This window comes from Crocuta crocuta, unplaced genomic scaffold (assembly GCF_008692635.1).
Source record: "Crocuta crocuta isolate KB4526 unplaced genomic scaffold, BGI_CrCroc_1.0 scaffold30, whole genome shotgun sequence".
Taxonomy (NCBI): Eukaryota; Metazoa; Chordata; class Mammalia; order Carnivora; family Hyaenidae; genus Crocuta; species Crocuta crocuta.
The window spans coordinates 487,943-508,377 of NW_027528345.1; the positions used below are offsets into that span (position 1 = coordinate 487,943).

General features: G+C 36.6%; 1 protein-coding gene across 1 annotated transcript in view; it reads right to left on the reverse strand.

Annotated features, from left to right (window-relative positions):
* The window catches only part of CPNE8 (copine 8), a 219,755-nt gene that overhangs the window by 146,944 nt on the left and 52,376 nt on the right, over positions 1-20,435 (reverse strand). Inside the window, exons 4-5 of the mRNA XM_077753550.1 lie at positions 17,285-17,388; positions 5,334-5,373 (exon numbers count right to left, since the gene is read on the reverse strand). Coding sequence (XP_077609676.1) covers positions 5,334-5,373; positions 17,285-17,388 — 144 coding nt within the window. The remainder of the gene's footprint in view (positions 1-5,333; positions 5,374-17,284; positions 17,389-20,435) is intronic.

Consider the following 20,435-nt stretch of genomic DNA (forward strand, 5'->3'; position numbering starts at 1 on the left):
GGAAACATAATCCATTTATAAAACATCAGTCATTAATACTTCAGCTTGAATATGCTTAAAAAGCTAGCTCTCACCATCTAGTAAGAGCCTGAAAGCATGTTTCATAGAAAACGAAAGTTATTATTGAAAAGGCCTCTCAGGAGGCAACAATTTAGTAGAAATCTAAATAATGTAAGAAAAGGAACCATGTGAATATTTGGTACCAAAGCATTCCAGGCTGGAGAAAAAGTAAAGACAAAGTTTCTGAAATAAGAATATACTTGGGATGTTCAAGGAAAAGCAAGATGGCCAGTGGGTCTGGGGCAGAATAATGGCCAGTGGGCCTGGGGCAGAATAAGCAAGGAAAAGAATGGGAAGAGAACCAAGGGCCGTGAAGAACCATGACCACTATCATGAGTGTAGAGGGAGGCCACTCTAGGGTTTGAATGGAAAAGTAACATGTCCTGACCAGCTCCTAAAAATGCTAATTTTGGCTAATATTTTCCCCCAAATTTCTAAATGCTTCAGTTCACCAAAATTTCTAGTTTCAATTTTGTTCCCCATTTATATATTTTTTCAGGCATATATATATTTTTAGGTAACTTTAATGAGTTCCAACTCTATAGGCCGATGGTTTGCAAAACCATCTTTTTATTCTCCAGATATGGCCTAGTCAATATCTCCAGTGGATGCTTTAGTGGGGTCTCAAACAACGTAAACCCATTCCAAACACTGAGTTCTCTATCGTCACCCCACCACCCCAATCTCTTCCTCTACAATGTACCCCTTGCAATAAAGTAAACACCATTTATTCAGTGGCTCTCACCAGTAACCTAGGAGTCATTCTGAATTTTTCTCTTATGTTCTCACCTGAAATCCAATTCATCAGCAATCATATTACCAAAATATATTCCAAATGTGACCACTTCTTAGCCCTTCAATGGCTACCCCCACCAAAGACTATTCATCTAACCAAATTACAACAACCTTACAGCTGGTCTCTTTTGGTTCACAATCAGAGGAGTTCCCCAGGTAAAATCTGAAACCAGCCCCCATACCTGGAGGACAAGGAAAGACTGAAGAAAAAGGCAGGTCACTACAGATTGGTAGGGAGCAGGTTTAATAAGCAAGGGAACTTACATTATGAGGCTGTCTTAGATGGCTGAAAGATGAGTAGATCTCCACACCTGCCTGCCAGAATCTTACAACTTTTCTTATAGAGGCCTTAGTGGGGTTCAGTCATACTGAGTCCAGATGGTCTCAAGATTCCTTACTCTCTCAAGACTATGTCTGTGAAACCAGTGGGCAGAACATACTTTTTAAGGACAGGGAAGGGAGTGTCCAGATCCAGTTCATGGGTCAACCAGGAGTCATGTTCTTTTCCAACAGTCTTCTTAATTCCAGTCTTGCTTCCCAACCCCATTCTCCACTTCAGCTGCCAGTTGTTATTTAAATGCGTAAATCATCTTCCAGTGAAATCCATTAAAATAAAAATTTTTTGAAGCCATGGCCTACAAATCTCTGCATCATCTGAATTCTGTGTACCTTTTCAAACTGTATCATTCTGCTCTCCTTATCATTCACAAAACCCTATAAATGGTAGCTATCTTTCAGTCACATCAACATTCCAAATGTTTTCCCGACTCAAGGTCCTTGATTTGCTGTTCCTTTTACCTGGAATGCTCTTTCTGCAGATTATCAGTAGTTCCCTGCTTCTCTTTGCATAAGTAAACCCAGGATGCGAACTTGTGCAGAATCACTCTGCTTGGTTGAGACAAACCTAAGCTTCTAGCTAGTATTCTTCATCAGTCACTGTCTCTCAGTATCAGTATCTTGTAAATGTATAAAGAAGTTATCTTAATCATTTTTCATTTGTTTCTAGCAAATAAATCTGCCCATTCTACTTTCCCAACTCCAAAATGTAAGCTGTTTTAAGACAGGGGCCTTGTTTGTCTTCCATATTGCTACATTACTCTGCACCTGAACAGTACCTGAATATATTTATTTCTTGCCTGATTTTATGAAAATACATTAGAATTTGGTTCAGTTATATGTGGGTTAAATTGGCTTTTCTTCTAATAAGAAAAAATTTGCCCCACTTCCTATGAGAAAATGCACTTCATGATCCAAACAATTATCTTTCAAATGAAATTTTCCAAACAACTGATCTACATATGGAAGTTTATATATATGATACTTAGAAAATATATTAAAGAATATACACACCTTTACTGAAGGCTGGTTCATGGCCAAAATAATCCAGTGAGATACTAACATATCTAAAAAAAAATTTTAGCAGGTACCTTCCAAGATCAACCAAATGGAAAAACGCATTTTGGATGGCCTGGTGTGTATGAAAATTTAGTACACAAAGTACAGTTTTGATCTCATATGGTCTAGAGCGCCAAGCACAATCCTAGATACACTCATTATGGGCCTGTTATTAATCTTTTCATTAATGATTTGGCTGGTGCAATTAAATTATGCAAATGAAAGTATGCTATGTAGTTCTGCTAATGGCATTAAGATGAGTGGGTTCAATAGCAACTTAGAGAACAAAGCTGGAATTCAAAAGGCCAGATTTTGTTCACAGGATCTAACACTTAGGGGGAGATAATATTTTAATAATAATTTCCTTAGAAAATCACAAAATGGATAAAATCTCTTAAGAAAAATGCCCTGGATTCCAGCGCCTGCATCACATGTTTCTGGTGAATAATATTTCTCCAGTACGAACTTTTCAACCATCAATAAAATCAGCTAAAAATATACCAATCCTTTATCCACTCGCCCTGGATTCATCTGGAGTGTTAGGAATCTAAGGTACAATTCTACATTTTATCTCCATTTTCCCTGCTAGTACAAAACTTTAAGAATTTGACCCAAGATTCTTAAGTACTGGAAAGCAAATAAAGTCATCCCAAAAGGGGTTTCTGTCAAAATCATCAGAAATGAGAATCGGGAAAAAAAGTTTTTATTATTCTTAACTCAAGGAGTCTCTCTTGCTACCAAACCCCTTTTGTAAAAGGTATGTGCCTACACTCCGCACGGAAGCCCAGGCACTGAGCAGTCTTTCCTCAAAGGTTCTAGTTTTTATTTCACTTTGCAAAATTGTCAGGTCAACAATCATGCTTTTAAATAATTGTATCCTCAGGGAGCAGACCTAGTTTGTTTATTGCCTTCGCTAATCTAAAAGGCTCCTGAACTCTTTTGGGGTTGAATGAGTTATATCTTCTTTCACCTAAAATCTGTACTTGAATGCTTTCAAATAGCAAGGGATTTTGTTTTTATTAATTTCTAACAGAAATTCAAGGCACTAATTTCTAACAATTCATATCACAATTGCAAAACACATTTTCTCCCTCATCAGACATGTTTCATCCATTTATAAGCTCAGGCACTTATTAACTAATTTGTACTGCTTGCTAAATACATTTAAGAAATATAATACAGAGAGTAATATAAACAAATACATTAAAATGTGAGGTAATACAAACCACAGGAACTATAGGAAGCTCTGCAATACTTTGGGAGAAAGGTAATGAGAATCTGAATTAAGTAACAATAAGAAAGGAAAGAAGACAGAAGATAAATAATACTTCATTAGAATGAGCAGGATTTGGTGGTTCACAAGATATGGTATGTGAGACAGAAAGGGGTTAACGATACAACCAAGTTTTCTAACTTAGTACACCGTGTTGATGATAATTCTCAAGATAGATAATACAAGCAGAGGAGCAACGTTGGAATGGAAGAGGTCATACATTTTGATACTTTTGAGTTTTAGACTTCTGCAGACCATCAAACAAGCAGTCGGAAGCTTGTTTCTGCTGAGGTACAAAGAGGGATAGACATTTGGAAATGGCTGAGATTTCCCAAGGAGAGCTTATGCAGTGAGATGAGATGAAAATTGAAAACAAAACCAGGGAAAAGACTAATTATAAGAGATAGGAGGAGGAAGAGAAACTAAAAAAAAAAAAAAAGATAGATAATGAGTAAACAAAGAAGTAAGAAAAGAAGTGAGAGAGACATTTCTGTGGAAGTCAGAAGAGATGAGTATGTCAAGAACAGATCAATTTGTGTCCAAAATAATGGGAAAGTCAGGTAAAGGAGAAAGTGAAGAGTGGCCATGAAATTTTTTTCTAACCTATGTCAGAATAGTTCAAACAGAAATGAAAACCAGAATACAGTAGAGTAAGATGGGAGAAACCTAAGCTGTTCTGAAAAGAACTATGGCACTAAGATGGTGGTAAAGGATGACAGTGTAGCAGAGTCAGGATATCAGGAGGAAGACATGAAATTTTTCTTATGGAAAATATAAAAAGCTACTCTGCAAAAGAAAAATATTTGAAAAGATATGTGCATTCATGCCTTCTATGGTACATACCTCTTATATAATAACAACTATGGATTATTTAAGGAAAATATAGTTAATGATGTTTGAGGTACCTTCCTATCCCATATACTACTCTGGTAAGGCCACTACTTTGGCAAGGACCACATGTTATCACCTTCTCACTCACCCTCAAAGTATCCAACCCTATGGGAATGTCTGTAACTGCCGAGTTATCATATCCTCTAAAAAGTAGTTTGAACTGAGAAACATAGAAATTATATTCAGGAATCCCCTCTCCCCCATTCAGCCTTTCCTGATAGTTTGGCCTAACCCTCCCTCCAGACCTCTGCCTCTGTATCTACTCAGTTCTGATGCCTTTGCTGCTCCGGAACCTAAAAACATCCCCAGGAAATAGTTATGGCCTGGGGAGTAGAGCTCTTGAGAAAAGAGGACTGGGTAGAAGGAGGGAAGATCAGGACCCAAAAAGAAAATAAAGAGACTGTAAGTGAACTTGAGGACAGACTCTATACGTCCATTTTGCTCATACTGTACCCTCTGAAATGGACATGGTACCAGCATGAGAGGCACATAGAATATATGGCTGAACAAATGAACCACAAGGACAGCAGAATAGCAAATCACTCTGCCTACACCCAAGTACTTGAAGTTCTCGCAGAAGTGAAGCCTCTCCAAATGACATGGGCTTCATCTTGCTCAACCTGGTCTAATTTCAAACGTTGCAGGGAACTGAAAGCATTTATTTAAAATTTATATAGATAAGTAATAAATAAGATTAATCCGTTTCACACATTAAAGGTATCTTTGCTTTAATAAATTCCTCCAAATATTATTCTAGGGTCCTTTAAAAGTATTATTTATTTTCTATGACAATTATTACATGAAAACCTATGGACATATACCTTTAATATTAACATATCAACATAAATACCAGTCATAAATCATGATATTGTAGTCTATATTATGTAATCATCATAAAAACCATAAAGTGTGAACTTACATGTTTGGACAGGTTGGGGCTCTTTGAATCAACATCATACCTAAAAGATTAAAATATAAGACTCAAATTATTTCCACAAAATAGAGAGCTACAGAAAAAAAAAATCAGTATTTTCCCCAGAAGTAAGTAACATTAAAATGAACCAAAACTATACCAGTGGGGAAAAATTAGCAAGTTAAGAAGTTTCATATAATCTGTAGTCTATATGTCAATAGTAGCATTCACAATCTCTGGATCCTTTTATTTCCACAACTTATATAAGTCCTGATATTTTCAGTCATCAATTCTGCTGCTTGATAAGAAAGTTATAAACTTCTCTTTCGCACCAAAGTTTAAAAAGTAAAACAAAACAAAACACAAAAACTGTTCTCTTTTGTGTGAATCAACAGCATCCTAATACTGTTCAAAATTCCCTAACAACTGCAATTCCTCTCCTCTGTGTACCATTAAACAATAAGCAGTGCATGGCACGTGGCTAGCTCAGTCAGTGAGGTGTGTGACTCTTGATCTCAGGGTTATGGGTTCAAGCCCCACGTTGGGTGTAGAGATTACTTAAAAATATAAAATCTTTTAAAATACATGAATAAATAAGCAGGTGCTGGGAACAAGCTGTCATTTGTGTACTTTTTAATTTTTATTTAATATTTTAAATGCTACTGGTAACTTTGAAATTTGGCTAAAGTGAGAAGACATTACTTTTCCCCAATCACTGGATTTAGGGAAACTGCATATTTTACAGAAAGAGAAATACATTCGCATAGTACTACTTTAGGTCATATTTTTGACCAGTTGGTACTGGAAATAAATAACTTCTTAGAAAGATCCTGGGAAAACATCACTCACTATTACCTTAACCCCTCATTTTTCTTAATTTCTGAGGGAGAGAGAAAGAGAGAGAGAGAGAGAGAGACAGCATGAGCAGGGGAAGGTCAGAGAGAGAGGGAGACACAGAATCTGAAACAGGCTCCAGGCTCTGAGCTGGCAGTCAGCACAGAGCCTGACGCGGAGCTCGAACCCATGAACCGTGAGATCATGACCTGAGCTGAAGTCAGACACTTAACCGACTGAGCCACCCAGGCACCCCCTTAACCCCTAAAAAGAAATTGTAGAAATGGAAATGTTGCTAACAGTCAAAACAACCTCAAATAACTGAAGTCTTGAATAAGAAAATATTTGTTTCCTATTCAACTGACTCCAGTGTTTCTCCCAAATCATACTCTTTTCACATTCCTTGTCCTTAGCTTCCTACCAAAAATTAACTGCCTTTTTAAAGATTAATTAAAGCCTTCACTCTCACATAACATTTCTTTAAAAAAACAAACAAACAAACAAAGCATCTCCATCAATAAAAGGCAAAGAAACAGAGATTACTGAGTGTACCAATGCTGGGCAGAGGTTCATTGACTCCCCAGCAAAGAATGTTTACCACAGACTGGCTTTCAACTTGTATGAGGCAAATACCTGCCTCAGAAGAATTACATATCACTCTCCTTCACATTAGGGTATTCCCATCAACTCTGAATGACTGTAACCTAGAATTTTTAAATCAGCAAACTGCCAACATCAACTGAAAGCCTACAGATGTTAGTACAAAAAAAATTCTTACTCAAGAAATTTTTCTTATTCAAGACAATTTTTTTAAGACAATTGAAATTAGCAACTGTAGCAGTATCAAAGGTGAAAAATAACTGTGCTGGTTCCTTCCCAGGCATCAGTCCTGGAAACTGTTTTGTGTAAGGGTATACTGTGCACCAGGGAGAAATAACATGGTATGTTCAGTCCTGCTAAAAGAAGCAGAAAGAAAAGGAGTTTCTGTTTTCATCACAAAGTTTAACTATCTTCAAATATAATCTTCTTTCATTGCCTTTAACAAAGCTTTTGTAATGCTACTATCTTGAAAATATGTAATTTGCAGGATTTCTTTAGATAATATGTTGAATTACAATGCATTTGGAATTATCATGAGTTTTCCTTTAATGAATTTCTCCTTCTAATTTTTCTAAAAGTATCAAGACTACTCTGGTCCTTACCCTCAGACAGAAACACTATACCCTAAATGGTTAAAGTGTGTGTGTGTGTGTGTGTGTGTGTGTGTGTGTGAATGCCATACTCTTATTAAGGAAGAGAGATCATTACTGGAAAGCAGGAAGCTAAATAGTTTACACCTAAGAGGGCACATCCTACTGCCTAAATTTACTAACGCTAACTCTGTAAACTTGAAGCTGCTACTAAATGGGCAGCAACTGATTTGGGTTGATCCTAAAGATTACCTTTCATTTAGAGGTAACATGTTGACCGGAGTTTTTCCTGTACTTCTGGAATCCCAGCTAAGGTCCAAAACTGAAAACAAAAGATGCTGATATCCTCTTATGCTTAGCTCAGAGGTGCGATCAGACCCTTCTTCACAACTTACTCCTAAAGTGACAGGTGGGAAGTTCCTCCCACTCCCCAAGTCAAGCGAAGGGGACTCTTAAATCTGAGTTGCCTGAAGAAGGAGAAGATAGCATCTGGGCCCCTAGTCAGATGCTGCAGAGCTACAGAAACTGCCTACGGGTCCAGCCTGTAGCTGCCAATAAAAACTATGTCAGGTGACAGTCCTAGGGAGTACCTTCCGAGAGCTGAGGAGCAAGTAGTGTGTGATATGTGCCCCTTTAAGGTCTACATTCTTCAGAAGATAAGAGACCCACACCTCTGCCTCCCAGCTCATCTACCCTTTCCCTCTTCCACCAGCTGCTCTCTCCCAAGTAGCTGAAAATAGCTCCAACTGAGGGAGAGGAAGTGGGGAGTTCTGAAGTTGAGATTAAAGTTTTAAAGTGAAGAGCATGTAATGATTAACAAAATAAGATGGTTCTAAGGGCACCTGGGTGACTCAGTCAGTTAAGTGTCCAACTCTTGATTTTGGTTCGGATCATGATCTCAAGGTCATGAGACTGAGCCCTGCTTCAGGGTCTGTGCTGAGCGTGGAACGGGCTTAGGATTCTCTCTCCTCTCTCTTGGCCCCTCCCCCCCAAATAAAATAAAATAAAATACAACCCCCCCAAAACAAAAACAAAAACAAAAACAAGATGGTTCTAATAAACAAAAGTGACTGAAAGGTCATGAAATTAGACCTTGACATTGTTAAGGGAGTCCTCAACCAATGGAAAGACTGGAATTAATGGTGTTAGGAAGAAATAAAAAACTTACTTGCCCCAAAGGATTGAAATCCTTCAAAAATAAAATGTAATAATATTATACAATACACAACCATTGCCATTGATGATGTTGATGTTCGGGTCTAAGTGGAAAAACAAGAGTGAAATAGATCCTATCTAACTTCCTCTATTCTCCTGTACATGTTATACAGTGATGTGACTATTCACACCTCTTGCTCAGAGTTATTTCTGTGCAGCTGTTCTGCCAATAATAGTTTCTAACTGTGGCAAAAAAGTGATTTATGAGGTACCTATACTATCGTCAGTGTGATAACTATAACAAAATAAATAAATGCCACAGTTTATGACTTTGTAATATATGCGTAGCATGATGACAAAGACCATGGCTCTTGTTTGTTTTGGTTTTGGGGTTTGGTTGTTTTTTTTTTTTCTTTTCTTTTTTAAAAAACATGCATCTTGAATGAAGAAGTACACATCAAATCAAAAAGTCAGGAGATTTTTAAAAATTTGTCGTTGGGGCACATCTAAGTGGCTCAGTCAGTTGAGCATCTGGCTTTGGCTCAGGTCATGATCTCACACTTCGTGGGTTCAAGCCTCACACTGGGGTCTGTGCTGACAGCTCAGAGCCTGGAGCCTGCTTCAGATTCTGTGTCTCCCTCTCTCTCTGACCCTCCCCTGCTCACACTCTGTCTCTCAAAAATAAATAAACATTGACATAAATATAAAAAAAGTGTGGTTGGTAAATTAATCTTAAATATATATATCAGGCATATTGTGGTAATAATAATAACTATGGATTAATCAGAATTTACAGAAATTTGGGTCCGTTGTGACAGGAGTACATATTCATTCTCTCTCTCCCTCTCTATCTCTGCCATTGCAATTTTCTATCAGCATTGAAAGTTAAACAAAAAAGGTTCTTAAAACCATTTCTCAAACCTACCATAATATGCAGTTCTTTACATCACACACTTTTACAGCCTACTTTTAATTGTATTTTTCAGAATTTTATAAAATCAATGGACTGATTAATTAAAGAAACAAATTTGAAAACCGTTTATATCTGTCTGTTGGCCAATTCGGACTACTGTATTCTTCAAAATTGCTGTTCCCTCAAGGGAACATGTTACCATAAAAGCATTGGAGAATTGCTGTGGTTCTCTGAGAGATGCCGATTAGGGATATAGGTGATTTATTTCCTACTTTATCCTATTTTAATTTTCCAAATATGCTACAATGAATATTTTTTCCTGGGAATAAGACATTGTTAAGACAAAATTTAAAAATCAATTATAATTAGGTATGCTAATGAATAAATACATACACATAACTAGGGAACAAATACAGTGTTTTCCACACTTACTTGGGTAGATATGCTGAAAACATCACAAAGTTAAAAAGAAAACCTGCTCTCACAGGTGAAAGGTGTTACGTGAGATATTCTAATACATGATAAACCAAAAAGAGTTAATTAAAGTGATATCAAAAACACTACATGAACAAAGAAAATATACTTGTTGCTTTTCTTGGTAATCTTCTCCAAGCATCCATTTCTCTGGCCCTAATTGTTTGAATTGTTCAGAGATAATATACAATTGAAATACAGTTATTTGAATCAAGTTGCTGAAATTACCCAAATGCATTCAAAAGGTAAAAGGATACCTAATTCAGTCTTGCAATATGCTTTCACATGTAAACATTACACAATTTCTGTAAAAATTACTATACTTTTCAGAAGAGAAAGCTGAAGAAGTTAAAACATCAATTTACCTACACTAATTTCTGTCACATTATTTCTTCTTGTCACACTGAGATAAAATACGTTCCCATTCCAATCAAACAAAACAATTTCCTAAACAGTCTTACTTTGTTTACTTAGATAGATTAAATATACTCTATCATATTATTGTATTCAATGTGTGGCAGAATACTAAGACATAGATGCTCATCAGTATTAGATAGTATTTGCCTTAGATAACTAAGGCAAAAATAAAAAATCCCAGTTTAGACATTATTTTTGATATTCATAACATTTTAGAAATTTGTTTTTTGCACCATTTAATTATAAGCTATTTTAGGCAAAATCTGACTCAGTATTGGAGAGCACAGATCCTTTGAACACATTAAACTTTTTGGGCCTTGGTTTTCTCATTTACAAAAATGGGTTAATTCTACCTCAGAAATGTGTTGGGTGGGTTAGTTACATATGTGTATGATTCTATTACAAACTGTGAATAATGGTGGTAGTGCTAACAAAAATAACCTCTTTGTGTCTGGGTCTATAAAACTTATATTATAACTCTCAAACTCTATGAGCTTCTATAATTATTTCATTTAGTTTATAAATAGCTGGAAGATATTAGCAACAAACATATTAAACCTTCTTATCAGTTTTTCCTTCTATATTTTCACCTTTAAGTGTACTGAAGTTTTTTTCTTTTATTAAGTCTCTGAAATACAGAGAAGTTAAACAATATTATTGATTTATCATCAAATACTAAAGAGATGTGATAAGTTCTAGCAATGCCCTAACTTCTTCCTACCTTTAAGCCTTCCATTGTCCATGTTCAGAATACCAAGAAAGCTTACAAACATGAAATAAGTTTCTGGTGAGACTAACCAGCACTGAGTTCAGTGAAATTACATTTCTTGCGCTCGACACTTTTTAAAACCCATTAGCTTTCATAGCCTCATCTTCAGTAGAGATGAGAATGTAATCACTACCTCCATACTAGCAAATCATTCTTTACCTTCTTTTCCTCTGCAGAATGACTAGCCCAGCTCTCAATTTTTGGCTCATTGGTCTTCTAACAAACATTTGATTGTTATCAACCTTTTGAAAGCACTATTTCCTTTCTTTCCATTCCACTTGTGAAAGTCTATAATAGCCACAGTTATGATATAAGTGATAAAGGCTGAGTAGGATGCGGGGTTAAGAAGCCAGGGCCAAGTGAATACAGTGGTGATACAGTCACCTGGCAGCAGTTGCTTCTGGTGGTGACAGGAGCCTGTTGGCAGATAGCAACCAAAATAAAACAAAAAGGGGTTCTGAAAATCAGAGCTAAAACATAGACAAGGCATTCTGAGAACAAAGTATATAGGATCTTGGCTTCAAAGGCGGAATCTACCAAACTTTAAAGAATTAATACCTACCCTTCTTAAAGTATTCCAAAAAATAATAAAGAAAACTTCCAAATTTGTTCTATGAGGCAAGCATTACCCTGATATCAAAACCACCACCAGATAATCACACCACCAATAAAGAGAACTGTAGGCCAAAATCCCTGATTAACATAGATGTAAAAATTCTCAAGAAAATACTAACAAACAGAATCCAACAATTCATTATAAAATCATTCACCATGATCAAGTGGGATTTATTCCTGGGTTGCAAGGGTGACTCAAAATTCATAAACCAATCAATGTGATAAATTGCATCAATAAGAGAAAGAGTAAGACCGTATGGTCATTTCAATAGATGCAGAAAAAGCATTTGACAAAGTACAACATCCATTGATGATAAAAAAAAAATTCAACAACATAAGTTTAAAGGGAACATACCTCAACACAATAAACGCCATATATGAAAAACCCACAGCTAAGATCATCCTTAATGGGGAAAATCTCTCAGTTTTTCCCCTACGGTCAGGAACAAGACAGGGATGCCCACTCTCACCACTATTATTCAATATAGTACTGGAAGTCCTAGCCACAAAAACAGGGAACAAAAAGAAATAAAAGGCACCCTAATTGGTAAGGAAGAAGTGAAATTTTCACTATCTGCAGATGTAATGATACTGTATATAGAAAACCTGAGGGGCACCTGGGTGGTTTAGTCGGTTAAGCGACCGACTTTTGCTTAGGTCATGATCTCGCGGTTCGTGGGTTCGAGCCCCGTGTCGGGCTCTGTGCTGACTGCCAGCTCAGAGCCTGGAGCCTATTTCGGAGTCTGTATCTCCCTCTCTCTCTGACCCTCCCCTGCTCACGCTGTCTCTCTCTCTCTCTCTCTCTCTCCTAGAAATAAATAAAAATATTTAAAAAAAAACAAACCTGAAAGACTTCACCAAAAAAGTGCTAGAACTGATGAACGAATTCAGTAAAGTTGCAGGACACAAAATCAATGTACAGAAATCTGTTGCATTTCTATAGACTAAGTGAGGTGGCCAAAAAAGAAATTAGGAAAACATTCCCATTTACAATTGCACCAAAAATAATAAGATACCTAGGAATAAACCTAACGAAAGAGGTGAAAGACCTTTACTCTGAAAACTATAAAACACTGATGTAAGAAATTCAAGACGAAACAAAGAAATGGAAAGATATTTCATGCTCATGGATTAAAAGAACAGGTATTGTTGAAATGTCCATACTACCCAAAGCAATCTACAGATTTAGTGCAATCCCCATCAAAATACCAACAGCATTTTTCACAGAATTAAAACAAAGAATCTGAAAATTTGTATGGAACCATGAAAGACCCCGAATAGTCAAAGCAATCTTGAAAAGGAAAAGGAGAGCAATTCTGGACTTCAAGTTATATTAGGAAAGCAGTAGTGATCAAAAACAGTTTATTGTTGGCACAAAATAGACATCAATAGAACAGAATAGAAAACCCAGAAATAAACCCAGCATTAGATGATCAATTAATCTTTGACAATTCAGGCAAAAATATTGAATGGGAAAAAGACAAACAGTGTTGGGAAAACAGCAACATGCAAACTTATGACACTGGGTCACTTTCTTACACCATACACAAAAATAAATGCAAAATGAATGAAAGACCAAACTGTGAAATCTGAAACCATAAAAATCCTAGAAGAAAACATAGGCAGTAACTTCTTTGACATCAGCCGTAGCAACTTCTTTTTAGATATGTCTCCTAAGGCAAGGGAAACAAAACCAAAAATTAACTATGGGGACTACACCAAAATAAAAAGCTTCTGCACAACAAAGGAAATAATAAAATTAAAAGGCAACCTAAAGAATGAGAGAAGATATTTACAAATTACATATTCAATAAAGGGTTAGTATCCAAAATATATAAAGAACTTACCAATTCAACACGCAAAAAACAAATAATTCAATTTAAAAATGGGCAGAATGACATGAACAGTTATTTCTCCAAAGATGACATACAGATGGCCAAGAGACACATGAAAAGATGCTCAATGTCACTCATCATCAGGGAAATACAATCAAAACTACAATGAGATACCACCTCGTCCAGTCAGAGAGGCTAAAATCATAAGAAACACAAGAAACAAAAGGCGTTGGTGAGGATACAGAGAATAAGGAACCCTCTTACACTGTTGGTGGGAATGCAAACTGGTGCACCCACTATGGAAAACAGTATAGAAAAGTTAAAAATAGAACTACTTTATGATCCAGCAATTGCAACACTGGGTATTTACCCAAATACAAGAATACTAACTTAGAGGGTCATGTGCACCCTATGTTTATAGCAGCATTATTTACAATACTCAAAATATGGAAGTAGCCCTTGTGTCCATCAATTGATGCACGGTTAAAGAAGATGTGGTGTATGTATACAATGGAATACTACTCAGCCATCAAAAAGAATGAAATCTTGCCATTTGCAATGACATCGCCAGAGTTAGAGAGTACAATGCTAGGTGAAATAACCAGTCAGAAAAAGATAACTACCATGTGAATTAACTCATATGTAGAGTTTAAGGAATAAAACAAAAGGAAAACAATGAGACAGACAGACCGAGAAATTAAGAAACAGACTCTTAATTATAGAGAATAAAATGATGGTCACCAGACGGGAGGTGGGTGATGGGTTGGTTGAAGTAGGTGATAGGAATTAAGGAATGCACCTGTTGGGTGAGCACAGAGTGATGTATGAAAGTGTTGAATTACTATATTGCACACCTGAAACTAATATAAGTGAGTTTCCATAGCAGAGTGGTTATCACGTTCACCTAACACCTGAAACTAATATAACACTGTATGTTAACTAACACAAATTAAAATAAAAACTTAAAAAAAACCATGTTTAAGATATCTAATTTGGGGGCACTTGGGTGGCTCAGTTTGTTAAGTTTCCGACTTCAGCTAAGGTCATGATCTCACAGATCCTGAGTTCAAGCCCCGCTTCACGCTCTGTTCTGACAGCTCAGAAACTGGAGCCTGTTTTGGATTCTGTGTCTCCCTGTCTCTGACCTTCTTCTACTCACACTCTGTCTCTTTGTCTCTCAAAAATAAACATTAAAAAATTAACATAAAAAAGATTTCTAAGTTGGTCTCAAAGATTAGCATGAAGAGTGAGTACTCCTGTCTATATCTTTTCATTTCTGAAAATGAAAAAAAAATATAAGAAATTTACATAAGATGATACTCACTGCAGGATTATATGTAATAGTAAACATAGAACCAGACAAAATGTCCATCAGTAAATGTTTGGCTAGGCGCGCCTGGGTGGCTCAGCCGGACATCCGACTTTGGCTCAGGTCATGATCTCATGGTTGGTGGGTTCGAGCCCCTGGGTGCTGACAGCTAGCTCAGAGCCTGGAACCTGCTTCGGATCCTGTGTCTCCCTCTCTCTCTGACCCTCCCCTGCTCACGCTGTCTGTCTGTCTGTCTGTCTGTCTCTCAGAAATTAAAAAAACGTGTTTGGCCAAATAGTGTTTTTTTTTTCAATGAAAATTATGCAGCATAAAATGAATGAAATATATATATATAAAGGTATCTGAAAATGCAAGTAATAGGAAAATATTTATGATTTTCAAAATACTGAGATTCTCATATGCTTGTTTATCTTTAAAAAAAAAAACCCTGGAAGAATTTACATTGAGTCATGTACATTTTTGGTTATTTGTGAACTGTGTTTTGTTTTTTGGTATTGGAATAACAAGAAACTTTCACTTAAAAAGTTTTGTGTTTATTTATTTTGAGAAAGAGAGAGACACACAGAGTGCGAGCAGGGGAGGAGCAGAGAGAGAGAAAGGGAGATAGAATCGGAAGCAGGCTCCAGGGTCTGAGCTGTCAGCACAGAGCCTGACATGGAACTCGAATTCAGAAACCATGAGAACATGACCTGAGCCAAAGTTCGAGGCTTAACCAACTGAGCCACCCAGGTGTCTGAAACTTTCACTTTTAAATGCCTACTTATTTAAAGTCTATAATAAATATTTAATATTTTTAAATATATAGAGAAAACAGTATAAATGAATAAGAAAGAGAGAGAGAAAGGGAAATAAAGAGAACAAGAATCATGAAATAACGGCTAGTTTTAGGATAAAGTTAAGTCTAAAACCAGGAGCAAAAAAATTAGGGGAGTACCACACTGTTTTATGAAAGAGTTCTTAAAAACAATATGTCATTTTTTTTGTTTTTGTTTTTGTTTTTAATATTTTTATTTATTTCTAAGAGAGAGAGAGAGAGAGAGAGAGATAGCGTGAGCAGGGGAGGGTCAGAGAGAGAGGGAGTCACAGACTGAAACAGGCTCCAGGCTCTGAACTGGCAGTCAGCACAGAGCCCGATGCAGGGCTCGAACCCACGAACTGCGAGATCATGACCTAAGTGAAAGTTGGACGCTTAACCGACTAAGCTACCCAGGCGCCCCTATATGTCGTTTTTAAATAACATCACTGTGAGTAATCTCCATGATAAACATGGTCAGTAAACTGTACATTCCAATTGTTCTCCTAAGTATCATTTTTATTATTTGAGAAGGGGTTTCAATAAAATAAAACCAAATGGGGCATAATAAATTTTGTTTGATAAATATAAGGAATACTTAGAACTCCTATAACTCTTGAAGGAAAGGGCTGGCATAAAAATCTCCCTTTTTAAACAGAGCATGGTGGGTTATTTTACTGCACACATTTTGGGGGAAAACAAAAAAGATTGTTAATTGTAGATAACTTTCTTTTACACTAGGAAGCAATTTATGACTTTTTCCAATAAGATATGATAACTTCCATCAAAAAAATTTATAAATTGTGACAGCCTGGTACATTTTATTGTTCCCAGCTATTTAAAGTAAGACATTTATATTTTTAAACACTTGTAGTATTCATAAACTTTTATAAATTAAAATAAATTTTAATTTATTAAGTACATGCTCTAATATGTTATACTTTTCCCTCTCAATAGGTTTTCTTTTAACACTATCCAGATGTTTCAACAATCAGCACAATTTACCTCTGTGAAACAAAAACTTGATAACGAATAATAGCTTACAAACTGACTCCAAATTCAATGCAGACAAGAAGTTGAATCTGACAATAATATTTTGGTGTGCTTAATTTAGTATCGAAATAACAAGAATATTAAAAATATCAAGCAGTCTGGCTCTATAATCCTGTGTCTTGGAAATATGAGGCCACGAAGGGAGAAAAGGAAGCCACAGTTAGGCAGAGATATCCATATACTACACAAAGAAAGCTGAGAGAAATAAAGATCTGGGGAACATTACTATATTGCACATTATTATATTGCATATGGGAGTAAATGAGATCACCTTGGAACATATGAGGAGCTTGTAAAGAAATCACTAAGGTTTAAAATGGTTTGAAAGAATGTCCATATATACCAGGCAGCATTTCTGCTGGTTAAATTGTTCACTAATTTTTCCGATAAATATAGAGCCAAAAGCCTATAAAATGTAAGGCAATGCTAGGGACAGTGTTTAGGACACACTCTAAATAGAATTAATCTGGTGTCCTGCCAGTATAATCTAGTATTCAGCACAACCAGACCCAGCATTATGTTACACAACTTGCCTTTGACAATTAATTTTTTTTTAATGCAAGTTATTCCAGAACTTACAAGTCAAAGCGAAGGTTCTCCCTTTCCTCAAAAAAGTAGTCCAGGATAAATTTTCTTACAAAATCAGGATTTAAAGTATTATCAATTACTTCAGTCCTTCCAAACTATAGAGAAAAAGAGAGAGAGAGAGAGGTTAAAATCAAGTCTTGCATGATTACTAAAGTATACTACTTTACATTAATACAGTTCCTTGAAAACATAAGTAAAAAAATATCCCAATAACTTGATAAAATAAAGCCCTCCAGAAAAGTTTTTAGAGACAAAATCATTCCCTCTTAGTCACTCAAGGAAATCAGAAAATGAGCACTGAGTTCATTCACATTATTAGAAAAGCAGCTTCTGAAAATTCATATAACAAGCTGTAACACCATCTCCCCTCGAAAACCAAATCTCATTCTAGTCAAAAGAAGTTATTTCCCCCTTAAATTTTAATGTACACAGATTAGTTTCCTAAGCTAGTATAAAACTAGGCCAAGCAACATATATTCTTACAATTAGAGGGGTATGAGTTTTCATAATAAAGAAGTCTTGCACACAAAACAGTTCATTGGCCATGTTTTGGGGAGACCTTTCGTAGAATCTAATATACATTTAAATCATTTTTTTTGCTTTGCTTTGCTTTAATTCTTATGGTATCTAGACAGCCAGATGGGGACCTATGATACTTACATATTTTAAGCTAGTGAATTACATTTTTGCTTAAACAAAATAAGTCTCTCCATCTTAGCGTAAGTGGAAAACAAGAAAAGACAATTTCTAGTCCTTGCTCTCACCGTGAAGGAAGGCCACCAGACTCTGCTTCCAAAGACAGAGCAGAAACACAAATTTTACATGTCTTTTTTTGTATTTGGCTTACATTCTTTCCGTCTCGCTCCCGTGGAATTCTAATAAGGGAATTTGAACCTTTGTGAACAGCATTATGCATGCCATCTTATCAGAGAACCAATTTTTATTAAAGTTCATGGAAATACTATCCTTTAATAGGAATAAGAGAACTGTGCTAATCCAGTAAAAAGTGAAAGTCATGTTTACATAAATTTTGATAATAAAACTATGGTACAAAATATTGATGACAAAGGATTTACTATGGCTATTGCTAACTAATTATCCCAAAAAGAACTAATTTGCAGAGGCTTATGTATCTGAAAATGTTTTATACTGTGGACCAATATCATACAGATAAACCACAACTCAGATAACTAATTCAATATATCCAAAATATTGAACATTTACTTTGAACAAGAATAATAACACCCACCATTTATTATTTACTTTGTTCCATGTACTTTTTACACATCACTTTAACCATGAAAGGTAGGTATTATTAGCCCATTTTAGAACATTGAGGCAAAGGGTCCCAACTCTCGGCTACAAAATCTATATTTACTTTGGCTACAATACCCACATTCTTTCTAAGACTCTCTTCTATTTCAGAATAAAACCTGTGATGCCCCGAGAAGATCCAACAATGAGCCTCTCCAGCATTTTCTAATTTTTAGAAAGTGGGAATAAGAACATGTACCAAATAACCATGAGCCGGCAGTGCCCTTGCACCCCATGAGGGGAGTACAGATGTCAAGAAGTGTTAAGTCTGAACCGGACACACCCTGGGCCCTCCCAGCCTTTCTACTGCCTGAAGCTCCCCAAAGAGAGCACCAAACCAGCAGATGCACCACACTCTCTAATAGAAACTCACTCAGTATCCATTCCTTAGCACCCAAACCCTCTCATGGATTTTAACTCAAACTCACACTCAGAGGGAAGAAAACAGAGTGAAATCACCAAGTGTGAGCCCACTGAGCCGCAAGCCAACGATTTCTCAGGGCCTGAGCCATTAAAACATCCCACAAGCCTGTTTCCTAGGGACTAGTGGCTTGTCAGCATTATGGGTAGCTGCATACATTCTGCTATCTCAAGTGAATATTTATATGCAGCCATTAAAATTTTAGCGAATCATCTATATATTATGGACATTTATTACAATATATCTTCCGATACAAAGCACTGAAATTGCTTCTGACGACCTCACCAGTAACCTTCACGTTGCAAAACCTAGCGGTCACTCTGACCCTTCTTGCACTAGATTGCTAGCACCATGGGACACGGCTGTCCACACTTCCCTTTCTGAAGCAGTCTTTTCTAGCTTTTGACACCACACTCCCATTTCTCTGCCCTTCCTAGATTCTCAGGCATGCAATCTCTCATTGTCAGAGCACACTTCTAGGCCCTCTATATTTGTCTTTCTTCACTCTTCTCTTAGATTATCTTATCTGCTCCTTTGTCTTTTAAATCCCATGATGATAACTTTCAAATGCAAGCATCAGCCCAGACTCACTTCTGAGTACACTCATGCACACAGCTGCCTTCTTGGCTTAATCATGTGCTTGTCTAAAAGGCCCCTCAGAATTATCACCTGACTTTAAATACTTATTTTCTATCACAACCAACACCTCAATCTTCGTCCTTACCAAATCTACCCCTTGTCAATAAATGATATCATCATCCACTTGGTTCCTCAGGCCATAAATGGGAGCCATTCTTCTTAACTCCTTCTCTTTAACCCACTGACTCCTACTCTTCACCAACTCATAAGCTGTCAATATCAACCCCAAAAGACACCTCACAGCTGTCTACTTCTCTCCATATCTCCTGTCAACAGCTTAATTCCAGCTTTTCATCTTTCTCATGGACCACCTCCATGGCCTCCTAACTCACATCTTCGTGAACTCTTGCTCTCCTTCCAATTCTTCCTTGAGATGACATCCAAAATAATCTTTTGAAAAAATGTAAGCACAGTCATGCAATTTCACCACCAGAAAGTCTTCCATGGCTTCCCATAATGCTTCTAATTAAACCTCTTCTCTTTTGTCTGTAGGACTGACCCCTGTCTGCCTCTTGAACTTCATCATGAGCCAGTATCTCCTCCCCTCTTCATCCAAGCCTGTTGGCCTTCTTTTAGATCCCTCTACTCGCCAACTCCTTTCCCTGCTATAGCCTTTGCACCTGTTATTTCTTCTTCCGAGTATGCTCTTAACCCCACTCTTGCATGATTGACTTTTTTCATCCTTTAAGCCTCTATTTAAATGTCAGCATTCTGGCTCTAAATATGCTACTGTTGGTCCCCTACCACTAAAATTATTCTCCTTCATAG